General features: G+C 44.5%; 1 protein-coding gene across 1 annotated transcript in view; it reads left to right on the top strand.

The window, feature by feature from the left end:
* Nucleotides 1-8,717: 8,717 nt before the first annotated feature.
* SYT15 (synaptotagmin 15) overlaps nucleotides 8,718-15,494 on the top strand; it is an 85,334-nt gene continuing 78,557 nt past the window's right edge. Inside the window, exons 1-2 of the mRNA XM_066598739.1 lie at nucleotides 8,718-8,831; nucleotides 12,875-13,073. Coding sequence (XP_066454836.1) covers nucleotides 8,825-8,831; nucleotides 12,875-13,073 — 206 coding nt within the window. The 5' untranslated portion in view covers nucleotides 8,718-8,824. The remainder of the gene's footprint in view (nucleotides 8,832-12,874; nucleotides 13,074-15,494) is intronic.

A 15,494-nucleotide genomic window follows, 5' to 3' on the forward strand; every position in this document is an offset into this window, starting at 1 on the left:
AAGTGTCCCCGCCCCCCCAGCCTTTCCCTACTATTGTAGACTGACATAGCCCAGGACAAGTTTAAGAGGGTGGAGTTATTTAAACCTGCTCAACAAGATGCAGCAGTTTTGAGGGGGGCGTGGGACCTGGCAATGTCCAACCTGGATCCCTACCTCGTTGGGTACCTCATTTAAGACTTTAGTAATTGCTCTAAAAAGGCATATTAGCAGTCACTAACGGCCCTTCGACTTGGGCCGATAAATCGATCATCAGAGTCCTACATCCAATGGGAATCTGAACTACTATCTTTCAGTGTAAGTGCATGCCCCAGCTGAATGACGAATTAGAATTTGTTGGCTTCTCGTTCATCATTCAGTTACTGCACGTATTTACACTGAACGAAGGAGCGGCCCGTGTAAACAGGCAGTCAATTTATGAACTGCCTGTTTGCTGTGAATGAAGGCATGCGGGCCGGAATGGTCTCCAGCCTACTCCATCTCCATTCACTAGTGATGATTGTTCGTGTTTAAAAGCGCAGGAATGATTATCGCTGGAATGACCTATAGGGGCTAAAATAGCCACTAGTGGAATTGACCAGAGGCTGCTGTTTGCACTTACTGAAGAAATGTACTATATTCCACTTCTTACCGCTAGCAGCAATTGTTTTGCCCTTAAACTTGATCAAAACCAATATGGTCAATTTGTCTCTTGTAAGGCCTAATGCACACGGCCGGATTTCTGCCGCATAGAACGCGGCGGAAATCTGTGGCGTTTCACTGCAGCTAGTGGAATTGACCAGAGGCTGCTGTTTGCACTTACTGAAGAAATGTACTATATTCCACTTCTTACCGCTAGCAACAATTGTTTTGCCCTTAAACTTGATCAAAACCAATATGGTCAATTTGTCTCTTGTAAGGCCTAATGCACACGGCCGGATTTCTGCCGCATAGAACGCGGCGGAAATCTGTGGCGTTTCACTGCAGCTATTATTTTCTTTGAACCTAATAGCTCAATGTACATGCTGCGAAATTCCACCACAGACTTCCGCAGCAAGAAATTAACAGCAGCATGTCCTATTTGCTGTAGGTATACAGACGGACGGCTTCCATTGTAGTCAATGGAAGTCGCCTGTCACACTATACTTCCGTTGTAGCACAGCAAAAGTATAGCGCGAATACGCTCCCCGCCCACCTCATATGACACCGCCGGTGTGTCATGCGCTGCACTGCGCATGTGCGCCGGCGTGTCATGCGGGACTTCAAGCAGCGGATCCGGAGGTAAGTATGGGGTCAGGGGGGGGGGGCGCCATGACTGACTCAACTGCAGTATTCCGCTTGCGGAGCGTGTCACAGCCGTGTGCATAGGGCCTAAAACCTATCTTGCTTCCACCTTCAGCCTATTTACAGGGAACTAGACAGATCTGTGATTGTCCCTGGGCTGCAGTCATTATAATATACTGACAGGCAAGCAATAAGAAAACAGACACCAGGGAAACACTGTCTCTATAAACGCTTAACACAGGAAAGGGATCTGCCTATACGCAGATAACCTGCCTTAACAAGGGCGAACTTACCCACGTGCCGAGGCCACTAGCAGATCCTACGTGGGAGAGGAGAAAGCCACAGAGAACTAGATAACAATAGTAACTTCAGTACTTAGCTTAGGAGATCCAGCACCCACCTCTAATTTCCACCACAGTCACAACTTCCAGCACAGTTAGAGGAAGACTGAATTAAATAGCAATGAGCTAAGCGCAAGACCAGGTAAAATATTCCTCTTAAATTACCCTCAGGTGTGCCTGAGCAAGTCTCACCTACAACCACTCCCACCAGATCCAGAAGATGAAGAGAACCAAATACAAGACCTGAATCAGATTACTGGAAAGGAACAAGCTTTGATTTGGCAAAAAAAAAAAGTAAGAAGCGGTATATGTACACAGTTGTGGAATCCAGAATCAATGTAGCAGGAAGAAGAAGAATTGTAATGTAACACATCTGAGTTTACAGGACACTGTTTAACCAGTTTATGTTTTCATTCTAAATGTGCTGCCAAGGATCCGTGTTCATCATCACTCGACTGTTACAGCTCCAACGTATTCCGTTTACCAAGGAGATACACAGAAGAGGTGAATTGCAGCCAAGTGTTTGTTTTAATTACGGATTTCAGCTCTTGTAGGAAAGACAAGTGAATCAATAAATCTTTCACACTGCATTTACAAGGTATGTCTCTATTCTGAAATCTTTTTTGCAAAACCCTCACAAAAATGTGTTTTACAGAACAAATGCACTTGTAATTTGTTCTTGTAGCACAAATAATTTGGCTATCTCTCTCTACACTACTAAGTACAATATGTTACTGCAGGATCAGCAAGGTGTGCATACCAGTGTATGGACATGCACAGTTGTTGCTGATACAGTTCGTCTGCCATCAGCTGCCACTAGAGCACATATGTCAAATGTAAGGCTCGCAGGCCAAATCCTGTCCGGCAGTGAGACTACTACAGGCATCACAATTACTATTGGTTCAATGTGCGGGACACTATTACTGCTGGGGACTCTATAGGGGGTCACTGTTAATACTGGGGCCACTACAGGTGTCACTTACTACAGCGGTGAGTACGGTGGTTGGTATTAGGGCTTGTTCACATGGGTGTAAGCGCTGCATATTTGCGTGCCAAAAAAATCAGATCGCCTGCGTTTTTCGGCCACTTCAGCGTGTTTTATGTGCACCAATGCAGTATTTGCGCATGCAAAAAAGCACACAAACATTGTGTGTAATACGCTGTGCAAACAGGCTCATGTGAACGTGCCCTTACTATACAATTACAATCCGCCCATTAAAGGCAACCATAATGGCTTCCAGAGCTAGTGTATTTGACAATACACTGGCTCCTACGCAATGTTTTTGTGCAGAGAATGAGTGTATTTTGCAAAAGTGCCTGCACAAATATTGTGCGTATTTGCGCAAGCACTACTCATTTGCATGGGCAGGGAATTATCCTGTCCTTATTTAAATGGATAATTAGCCTAATGAGGTGCAGATGTGAGAGTTTGTGCACCTCCCATAGACCTCTATGGGGCTCTTTGGTGCACAGAATAGAGCAGGTCCTACTTTTTTGCACCTACATAAATAGCGGCTGCAAAAAAAGGAGTGAGAATGAACCCATTAAAATCAATAGGTTCTATTCTCTGTGTTTTGCCGATGGGATTCTCCCATGCACAAAAAAACACGCTCAACTGAAGGAGCCTATAGAGCGGTTTTTATGCAAGTGGCCAGCTGTGTGGACTTCCCTGCGACCTCCCTTTAGGCCTGATTTACACAGGCGTCAAAGTCGCGCGATTTTTCTGCATTGTGACAATCTTACAAATCGCATCTATGTGAAGCCCATGCCTTCCTATGGGTTCCTTCCCATTTGTGATGTTTTGTAGCCTGCAACATTGCGAGTCAAAAACCTTGTGGCTTTTGCGATATGCCTGCGACTTGTAAAGTTTTGTAACCCATGTTATCCTCTGGAGCCTTCTTCTCTGTTGCATCGCATCATATGAAAACGTGGTTCTCGTGCAGTGCGATGCAACTTTGACAATAGGAAATCCTACTGTCAAAGTCCTAAACTAAGCCCTAGCTGCAGAAAAAAAGCAACACATGCAACACCTAACAGCCGCTGCCGCACTTCTCAGCAGCTCCGCGGCACTTGTCTTCAGTTTCAGGCAATTCTTCCTGGTCCAAGGTTTGAAAAATCCCGCCTTCAGGAAGCGCTGCCTCTGATTGGCTGAGCTGCTGTTCTCGAGAACCAATGAGAGGCAGCGCTTCCTGGAGGCGGGGATTTTCCAATCCCTTGCCAGAAGAGATTCCTAAAGACTAGTGTCGGCGACTGGGTAGAAGATGCAGTGCTTCTCAGATGATGTATGTGGGTTTGTTTTTTTTTTTCTGCAGCTAGTGCTTATTTTCAGGGTAGGGCTTAGATTTCAAGCCAACCTCCCCCCGCCCCCCTCGAAAATCCTCTCATGTGGTGCTACAAAGTTGTTCGATTTTGTAGCACCACTTGCGACTTTGTAGCGCCACAAAATCACTGACCACCGATGCGCTATTGATGTGATTTTCTTGCGGCGATAACGCATCACCCATGTGAAACAGACCTAAGGCACACCCAAAATGCCCCTAAAGACACGGCTTAATCAGCTGCTGTGGATTTCAGCTCTATAGCTCACAATGCAGACATACAGATCTTACTGCGGAATTTTCTGGCTTTATTCCCACGAGCGTATAATCGGCCGCCGTTTTCATGGACGGCTGATATACGCTACCAGCTGGGGGGTGAAAGCTTGTGAATGGGCGCACAAATCTTATGTTTGTGTGCCCATTCAGACGGCATGGGACTTGGCGCATATACACTGAGGCAGCCATGCCGTTGCCTCTTCCCCTTCCCTCCCCATCGCCAGCTCACCTCCTGTCTCCTCACCGCCATCTGATTGCAATGGGAGGGGGTGGGATGGGGGTGGAGCTAAGCACTGCCCCATCCCTCCTCTTCTCATTGCTCGCTGTGGACAAGGGGAGGGGGGCAGGAACTTAGCCCTGCCCCATCCCACCCCTGTCTGCAGCCAGAAATGGGAGGAGTCAGGATGGGGTGATGCTTAGCTCCACCCTTTTCCAACCCCCCCCTGCCATTGCAATCAGCCGGAGGGGAGGAGAGAAGAGGGAGGGAGTTTAGCAGTTATGCTGCTAAATTCCTTCCCACCTCCCTTCTTCAGCTGCTGTTATGGGCTCACAGCGGCTGACATAATCCAGCCTAAAAGATAGTTCCCGGACTATCTTTTGGGCCTGACATAAAAATGCTCGGTGCTATATTGGCCAGCTGGGTGCTTTTACGTCACGGGAATACGGTCATGTGATCTGGTGCACTGGAATCCAACGCATCAGATCACAGCATGTATCGGTCGACTGTGAAAATGGTGGGCCAATATATGCTCTTGGAAAAGAGGCCTGAGGTGCATCTTGCAGAAATATTTGGCACATGTGAAAGGTCCCTTTAATTAGGTAGAATTGCGCCACAAAAATCTCAAGAGATGTGAAAAGTCAAATATTGCTCTAGGAAGTTTGTTCTGTGAAACATTTTTCCTCAACAAGGTTAATGTGTTCTGTAATGTCAGGAATGGCGCAAATAAGAAAGGTTTACTTTACAGTAATCATTTACATGAGGGAGCTGCGTTGCTGAGTTTTGGCTGTAAAAATGTATTTTAAGAGGTTAAAAGCCAAAGTGATTTCTCCATTGACTGAAGATAAGATTATGTTGTGGGGTCACTGGATTCATGTCTGATCTTCATGCATCACAGGTTCAAACCCGTAGATATACTATATATTCTGACTTGACATTTTGTTAGAGACAGCGTCCCTTGCAGCTTGCCTGTATGAGGGCGGCTTCACATGAGTGCAAAATATACACACGCATTGGGCAGAGAATAGAACCCATTGTTTTAATGTTTATTCACACTTTTGCGCACGCATTTCGCAAGTGCACAAAAAAAAATGAAATGTTCTATTTTTGTGCACATTTGCACACCTAAGGCACCAAAGGAGTCTATGGGGGTGCACGAAATTTCACAATAAACATGGGGAAATAGATAACACCAGAGGCTAATTAGGCTACACAGCCTTTCAAAATCATGGCACGAGTGTGTCCCGCACCGATGTGAACGATCCCGGCAGCACAAAAAGTGCAGTAAAATGTGTTATAACGCATGTGATAGTGCGACCTTCGTTGTTCCAAAAGAGACTTTTTGCGCATACACCTGTGTGAAGCTGCCCTTAGGTAAGGTGAGCAGACGTCCCGATTTGGCGGAACAGTCTCGCTTTGGGACCTTATGTCCCGCCTTCTGCCGGGACCCCAGTGGGGCAGGCATTTGTCTCGCTTTTATCCCACTTCCTGGTGACGTCTAGTCACCATTAAAGTGATTACCAGGTGAAGTGCAGCAGCTCCTTGCCCGGTAATCACTCTGTAGCACCATCGACTGGATGCACACATTGATGGCAGTGTGTGCATCCGGGATCCCCCTACCCTTTCCCCAGCATCTCTCCTCTTTGGTTCCGCTAGAGAGGAGACAAGAGCAGAGGGTAGGAAGCGCTCAAGTGTGCACAAACACTTCTGCCCACCGGCAGCAGTGCTGAGAGGATCGTCGGCACTATGAAGACCAGGAGGAGGGTAAATTTATATGGGTTACTGGGTTGGTATAGGGAAGCACTAATACTATGGGTTACTGCGGGGGTTACCATCATTGCTGGGGCGAGTATAGGGGAGCACTAATACTATGGTTCACTGTGGGGGGGGGGGGGTCACTATTATTGCTGGGGCTTCTGTAAGAGGTCACTATTATTGCTGGGGCTTCTGTGGGGAGGTCACTATTTTTGCTGGGGCTGGTATAGGGGAGCGATAATACTACTGTGGCTACTGTGGAGGTGACTATTATTGCTGGGGCTGCTATAGGGGAAATTATTACTGCTAAGCCCTCTCTGCACATGGCAGCGTACTTCAAGCTGACTTAAGTTATGTTTACACATGGCAGTAATGCTGCAGAATGTCCGCAGCGTAAGTTTCTGCAGCAAATTTCGCATCTAAAAGAACAGTCAAAATGTGTACACTTGGTGCAGATTGTGACTAGAAATCAGCTGGAGATATGCAGAGGCATTCCCCCACACTCCCTCCAAGGGTTTCCCAGTGGCCTGGTCAGGTGTGACGCCGCTGGTCAGGTGATGCTGCTACAGGCCACTGCGAGCGCTGACAGCAGAAAGCCTTGGGAGGAGGTGAGGCGGAGCACCGCATAGTATAATTTGTTACCAGTCTTTTTTTTTTAACCGCCTCTGTAGGAGGTAAAATCATATGTTGTGATAAGCCCCGCCCCTGACCACACCCTTATGTCCAGTTTTGACCCTGGGAAAATTTGGTTACCTTGCCTTAGGGCTTCCTCGGATGGGCATGATTTAGTCCCGTTATGTGGCCGTGAAAATCACTCATTCTAGTGGTTTCGTTTTCACTATCGTGTTCTCGCCCATTAATAGTCCAGAGATAGTGAGATATGACTTGCTCTGTATATAGTATTAACTACATAAAGCAGCACCTAGATTCCCGCAGTTTTTTTCAACTTTGTGCACACTAGCACGGAGTTTGAAAAGTCCGAAAAGGGAAAAAAAACAAAAACGTTCATGGACAACTATGTTCCGTAGTGGCAAGCATGGCTGCACATGCGGTCGTGTGTTTTTGTTTGGTCTCAGATATGTGACCCCGGAGTGCAAGAAAGCAAGTTATCTGTGGACCAGTTTCAGTGTGAACCCAGATAAGGCTAAATTCACATGGGCGAGGGCGATATGGGGCCATGATTCACAGCCCGATATTGTGCTAACCAACATATGATTTTGCCGCAGATGCAAGACATTTTTGTAACAAAACCGCTATGAATCACTTCAAAGAGTTTCTCCCATTATTTTCACTCACGTGCACCTAGCATGAGGTGTAATGCTGCCATCCCCATTAAGAACAATTGGCGCTGCGATGCAAGAGCCCATCCACAGATAGGATGTGCCACGATATTTTCGCGATGCGGGGGAAAAAACCGCTCAGGTGTCTGATCCCATTCAAAAAAATGGCATTCATATTCATGTGAGATTTGTGTACAAATCTTGTGCTATTTTCTCACCCATGTGAAGCCTCAGGCCAGCTTCACACCAGTGTATATGCACAATTAATGTGGCTAATTAGTCTAATGAGTTCCAGATGTGTATTTTCCTGCACAATTGCACAGAGGACTATTATGGCGTGTGTGTGTCCCATGCTAATGTGAACGGCCCAGCAGTGCAGAAAAGTACAGTAGAATGCACGGATACGCATACGATAGCACTCCCTTCACAGCGCTATTACATCAAGCTGTTGTGAGCGAATCCACGTCTAAACTCGTCTGCAGGAGCTTTAGATTACCGTATTTGCACGGGGTTCATTCTCACCATTTGTTTTTTGCGCTCGCATTTTGCTTGCATGAAAAAAACGTAACATGCTTAAGTTTTGTGCGCATTTGTGCATGATGTAATTGCGCTGTCAATGGAGCGCTATCACGTGTTCTGGCGAGCGTATCTGTTACTACTTTTATACTTTTTTGCACTGCTGGGCCCATTCACAATGGCGTGGGACACACCTGCGTCATTTTTTAATTGCCTGAGCAGCCTAATTAGTGCCATGTGTTATCGAATAACACCGCAAAATCGTGCAGTTACGTGTGCGAATTCAGACAGACACGGTGCAAGACATTTGTGCACCCCCCATAGTTTCCTAAAGTGCCTTGGGTTTGCAAATGTGCACATAGAGCATTGCGCATTTTATTACCCCTGATGGATATGTATGTGCAAAAACGCTGAATGTGAAGGAACCCACTGAAAGCAATGAATTTTATTGTCAGTGGTTTGCAAAAACGCGAAAATAATCGCCTGTGTGAAGGAGCCCTGATGCATTTTCTCGCAAAACGCATCACACTCGCAAGCAAAATCACAGGTTTTCATATCGCACTCGCCCGTGTAACTGCATCCTTCGTGGTATCTTCCAGATATGGATCATCATTTTTATGTAGTATCTTATAAAGCTGCAGATGTGATGTGAGAGAAGAAAGTCTGCTATTAGCCGCTACCTCCCGCCCTGCAGGCTGCAGATCAGTGTGTACAGGAGGAGGGAGGACTGTTCTCAGCTCATTGCGGAGGTGATCATGGCAGGAGTGTGCCAGACGAAGGTCCACATCTGACCAGCACATGAGGACCCCAAGAAGAACTTCACCTGCAGACCCCACAAGTAGCAGCTGAGGACGAGCAGCAATGTCAGGTGAGTTACCTGTTACCTCTCAGCATTTCTTGGCTGGAAGTTGCAGACAGGATGCATTTGTTGCACAACAATTAGGAAAGTTAATAAGCACAATAAGGGATTAACCACAACATGAAGTCGTAACAAATGACTTCTTCAGTATAACCGGAGACGCGGGACCTCTTGATGTATTTCTCACGTCTATGGCAGCAATGACAGCTTCAGTTTTCCATATGAACTGGCTGTGGTGTGACGGTGAACGCTCTTGTAGACAGCTGGAGTTATTGAATGTCAGTCTCATATGTGTCATTTGGCAGGAAGAGAATTGGACATAACAATGTTGCGCCATATTTTATGATTGCTTATTTTCAGCCAGGTGAATGCAGCCTGGCTGTCGGTGAGAGTCAATGACTCTGTCCCCTGCGAAGGAACCGTAGTTCAGCAGCAGATCTCTAACTGTACTGCTTATCTCACAACTTAAAGCGAAGTACGGCGCGGACCGCCCGGATCATGTCCGAGCAGAATATTACTGGAGCTGCTCGTTACACGGGACTCTGGAATGAAATGCTTTAGTGCTCCTGCATTTGCACACGCCTAAGCGCTGCAATTTTGCGGAATGAATAATGCTTTTTTTGCACGTGCATTGGCATATTTTACTGTACTTTTTTTCAGGCAAGCATGTTCATTTGCGCACGGCATATAAGACTCACTGCTTGAAATGGCTAATTAGTTCCAGATTTGTTCTTTTTCCAGCGGAATTTTGCTGTGTTTCACGCATCTCCTTGCTTATTGTACACATTTTTGCACCCCAATTGCCTTCTATGGGGGCCTTTGGTGCGCAAATATGACCGAAATACGTGCACAAAATATGCAAATGTGAATAAACCCAATGAAATCAATTGGTTCTATTCTCTGCGTATTGCGTGCATAAATGTTATGCACGCAAACACCCCGTATAAAGGAGCATTGTAAAGGGAAAAATCAGGGCTTCTTCACCTGAGCGTAGCGCAAAAACGCTCACAACTATGCAACGCATTTACGCAGTGAAGGAGTTTTTTCTGTGCGCACATGTCTGCTACTGATTTAAATGGTTATTCAGCCAAATGAGGTTGCGATGTTCGCAAAACACTGCACATACCCGCTCATACATATGTGCACATTTGCGCACGCCCATAGACTCCTATGCACAAATGCGCACCAAGACACAGCATGTTTTTTCATGCACATGGAATGCGCGTAAGAAAATGCATAATGTGCATATTGCACATGCAAATATGTGCACAAATACGTGACCGCCAGGTGCCCACTATCACAGTAGAGCTGATCAATTCTACCAGTGACTATTGCCACTAGTAGGGATGTTTTCCCATGCAACCTGGGCTTCTATGGATGCTGCAGCTACAGTGGAAAGGTGTGAAATAAAAAAAGAAATACAATGTGAATGACCCCCAGAGGTCTTATATGACATCATGGAGGACAGAGATGGTTAAAAATCTTTTTACAAAAATAAGTTTAAAAAAATGACAGAATTAAAAGAAAAATATACACCTAAAAAAGGAAGTGACACGACGACAACTAAAACCGTTGCCCTATGCGCCCTGTAATCCAAAACCATACATATTATACATCAAAACGTCCAAAACAAAATGAGGGACCCATTCCCATACTTTATTTTAGCATAAATATCCTAATTTAAAAAAGAAAAACTGTAAATGTTAAAAGACAAACAAAAATTTTTTAGCTTTTTGCTCCCAATAAAACAAAAAAAAAAACGGAAAAAAAAAGTCAGTGAAAAACATTTAAAAAACAGACCTATAAGTGATGGGCAAAATACGCAGCAAAAATAATTTTAGTAGCTGAATGGAAAAAAATAGGGCAGTAAAACCCCCACATGGGTAAAATCCCTGAAAACAGCCTGGTCCTTAAGGGGTTAAGTATCCAGACAAAATAAGTTGTTCTGTGATTTAATAGATTTTTTTCATTTGTATTTTTTAGCTCCAGGAAACAACTTTTCTGTTGTGTTACTTCATATTAATGCTACCTGGCTCGGTGCCAAAATGTGGATGCACATAAATTAATAATAAATGAACGTGTCCATCATTATGGAAAGTCACGGCGGTGGGAATAACACGGGCATATTACCGTTATCAGACTCTCAATGTAGACCATATTCTAACTGGATGGAGGGTATGTTCACACATTGCAGAGGAAATCTGGGAGTCTGGATTTCAGTTCGGATTTCATTGCGTTCTCGCAGTGGTCTCCTTCTGCTACAGTAGAGGCACGTTCACCATCATCTACAGGATATTCACGTATCAATCCACGTTGAGAGTCCTTGGAATGGACACAGGTCCATTGAGGGGCTAATGCCAAATTCCAACCTACACATTCACTTAAAAATTTGCATGGTCTTCTGATTGGGTCGTGTTCTTAATAGTAATTTGCATCTGTACTGAATCGGGGCTTCGCCGTTCACCAACACGGTCACGAAATGATAGCGTCAGCCCTGGACTGCATTGTGGGAGATCTCTATGCATGTATTATAGTAGAATGAGGCCACTTCTAGTACGCTTTCCTTACTTCAGTCATAGCAGGGGCCCTACAGGACTTTGAGAGGTGTGGAAAGCGGATTTCTTCTTCTCACATGCCACTCTTCAACTTTGCAGTTGAGTTACAGGGGCCTCCTGATGAGATAGAAAATGAAGCCGCACTGGGATGGGCTGGATTGTCAATTGCTTTTCGAATAGTTTTTAAAGCAAATCTGTCACCAGGTATGAGCAGCATGAGCTAAGTTATGCTGCTCGTAAGGCAGATTCCAGGAATCCAAGTATTTCTTTTACTTGCCTAGTTCCCCAATCCAGCGCTGTAACCCCTGAAAGTCAGCACGGACAATGCAGCCAGACTGCTGTCTGCACGCTGTGCGCATGCATTCCCATTGATTGCTATGGGTACATGCGCACATATGCTGCTTCAGCTTCAGGTCGAGAGCCCCACTGTCAGGCTGGGAAACACTTCTACACACCGTACGTGAAACACATGTTGCAGAAGACAGTGTGGCTGGGCCCTTAGAAAGCTTGAGACTACTGGGTAGGACAGAGGTAACACCCAAACTATGTGAGAGGCACTCCCTGTACTACCACATACTGATAGTGGACTTTTAATATGATGTTACTGATGTGATGAGTTACGAACTATCTGCACTAGGCCGTAAGTTTAGAGAGGGACGTTTGTGTATAGCAGTGTTTCCCAAACTCCAGTCCTCATGAAACCCTACAGGTCATATTTTCAGGATCTCCTATGGTAAGAACACCTGTGGTAATGTTTGAGGCACCAACAATAATTACATCACCTGTGCAATACTGAGGAAATCCTGAAAACATGACCTGCTGGGGGTCAATGAGGACTGGGTTTAGGAAACACTGGTGTATAGTAAGAGGCCAGATAAAAGAGGCTTATTTTCTGCACCGGTTTTTGAACAATATGAAATGCTGTGAATACAATGCTAAGATGCAATAAAACTGCCAGACACTAAAGAAGTCCAGTTGTAAATTGTCTTCTTGAAAGTGTCACAATCATCTGTCTTGAGTGTAGAAGACAGCGATCTGAGTGAGACTAATCCCCTATTATCACTATATAAATAGTGGACAAATATATGGCAATACAGTACGAAATGCATGCCTTAAAATCGGTCTCTACATGCCTTATTGAGATAATGTGACACAGATGCTACCGGTAGAAATGAACATCTGTCTGAGGTTCTATTGGTCAGGGGTTTGAGCCACTCAGCTGCTGTTACCAGCAGGCTAACAAAACCACCCAGAGCAGGGCAAGAGGTGAAGTGAACACAAATTTGTCTGGAAAGCTCTCAGCCAAGCAGGGGTAAAAAGAGCAGCTCAGTGCTAATGATTAAATACCATGTATTTTGTACGGTGTTTCCATATTTTTGTCCACCCTCTATAACTGTATATTAGTGTGCTTGTGAATATGTAATTTAGTTCATAATCATAATGACTACATTTATGAAGATGTATGTAATTAACGCTCTACTTCTTATTGGTTATTAGAACAGGTGGCAGCGTTGGCTGGTGGTGTGGTAGGGGCTCTACTTTTGTTGCTTCTGATTGGCATCTACATCTTATGGAGGAAAAGGTGCATTGGACGATCCTATGAAGAATTGTTGAATGTGAGCTCTCCGACACACACAGAAATCAATGGAGTTGACCATAGTCTTTCGCCTTCATTGAGTCATGCCAAGGACACTGGGTGAGACACTTCTCTGCGATCCTGCTGAGGTTTGTCATGTGGACACATTGTGTTGGTTTCATATTTAGATGCTGGAATTGTTTATATAAAATAGTTACTTTAATACACAAACCTAACGGAATCAGTTTATTAATGGGGTTCGTCAGCTCTGCACACAGTTTACATTCTACTTGCAACTGCAAAGGTTGGCATAGATGGCAATTACTGGGATCGTTGCGAGTCCCACACAAAGTATGTATTGATCTTTCCTTTAGGACTAAGCTTAGTTCTGCTATAGTACCTATACAGTAAGCTTTGTTCTGTTATATCTATACTGTACAGTAAGCTTAGTCTGTTACCGTACTTATTAACAGGCCTTGGTTTTGTTATCGTCTCTATGTACTAAGTATTATATCTGAATAGTAAGCTTGGTTCTGGAACCATATAGACATAGTTAGTCTTGGTGTTTTATCTAAACAGTAAGCCTGGTTATGTAATTGTCTCTAAATAGAAAGATTTGTTCTCGTGTTGTGTCTAAATAGTTACCCTTTTGTTTTGGGGCCATATTTATGCAGTTGGTTCTGGAATTGTGTCTAAATATTAATCTTTGTTCTGGTACTGAATATATGCCGTAAGATTGGTTCTGGTATGCATGTAGAAATCTTGGTTCTGGTATTGTATCTACTTAGTAAGATTAATCCTGATGTTGTATCTAAATCGTAAGCTTGATTCTGGTACTGAATCTATGCAGTAAGCTTGATTCTAGTATCCATGTAGAAATCTTGGTTCTAGTACTGTATGTATGTAGTAAGATTAACTCTCATGTTGTATCTAAATAGTAAGCTAGGTTCTTGTACTGAATCTATGTAGTAAGTTTGGTTCTGTTATATTATATGTTTGCTATTGTAGTAGCTTTGCACATTGAAAAAACATTAGTATTTATAGTGTTATTTTGCTGCCATGACTAGTGTTTTGTATATGTGTTGGGCCTTATTAAATTATATTTCACTCCTCTCCTGGTCACCTACCCACAACCCAAAATGATGATTTGGACACTACATGACGATGGAATATGTTGGCCATATCAGCCTCTTTATTTAACAAAATTAAAACCTAAGGCTGGGTTCCCACGGGGCGAATTCCCGCCGCGGTTTTTGCCGGATTAACCGCAGCGGATTGGCCGTCCCGTGTGGACGAGATTTCTGAGAAATCTCGTCCGCATGGCTGGCTAATCTCGGGATTATCGGCCGCAGGCGGATTTGCCGCGGCAAATTTCCGCACGGAATTTCCACGGCAAATCCGCCATGTGTGAACCCAGCCTAACAGTTATCATAAATACATATTCCCCAAGAGGAAGGCTATCATATACATGGAGATCTTGGAAGACCTTATTTAGTGGTGCCCCAGGAGCAATCCCAGTTGCACACTGCCAATTTGCGGTTGACAAATATGTTGAGTAGAGACATCACTGGTTCCTTTGAACCAATCCACTTGACTGGTTTCAGTACGGCCAATTACCAAACCCTCCTTCATGACAGTGGGGTTCCATACCTCTGAGTGGCCTTTGCCCCTTCAATAAGTGCCATTAAAGACTTCGTAACTGCTAAAACAAAAATTAAACCAACTCAAAAAGAAAGCCCTCGCATCACCTAAAAAGTCAGAATCATAAATTAAGGACAGGCAGGCTTTAAACAGGCCTAGACCAACAGGAAAAGGATGACTTCTCTCAAGCCTCTATCATATAAAGGTAATTCTATCTCTCCTCAGGCCTTACCCAGGCCTGCACTAATGCCGTACCCCTATTCTGTTGTCCGTTCTCTTTGTTTGGTACTACTGTTTTTATGAAATATTGGCATAATCAGAAAATGTAGAACATTGGATAAGATTGTGTATACATGTATGTTATGCCCATTAGGCGCCATTTGGAATGGAAGCCACAATGCATATGAACAGAGCCTTAATACGGGCATATCCAATCTTTGTGCCTAGGGCGGCATACGCCATAGATTATGCCATGAGTAGAGAGTAGTCTGCTGAGTGCTTCTGGCTGGCAACTACTGTCTCTACTAGCCCTTTTACAGGCATGCACATTTAATTTGGCTAGGCATGCATATTTATTTCATTTGGGAAAGGGAAACAAGCCACTGCCAGATATGTACAAAACAAAGGAAATCCAAAATACACATTAGATCATTGGCCAATCCCTACGAAATTGGTGGATTACTGTATATACTCGAGTATAAGCCTAGTTTTTCAGAACATTTTTTTTGTGCTGAAAAAGCCCCCCTCGGCTTATACTCGAGTCAGGGAAGGCTTAAAAAAAGAAACCCACCATAGTCACCTCCCAACCGGCATCTGTGTCTCCGGCGGGGGTGCGGCAGGCTGCTTGAATTCTCTCCACTATCATCCCCCGACGTCCTCTTTGCTCGGCTCTGTCATCCC

This window comes from Eleutherodactylus coqui, chromosome 4 (genome assembly GCF_035609145.1).
Source record: "Eleutherodactylus coqui strain aEleCoq1 chromosome 4, aEleCoq1.hap1, whole genome shotgun sequence".
In the NCBI taxonomy this organism is placed as follows: Eukaryota; Metazoa; Chordata; class Amphibia; order Anura; family Eleutherodactylidae; genus Eleutherodactylus; species Eleutherodactylus coqui.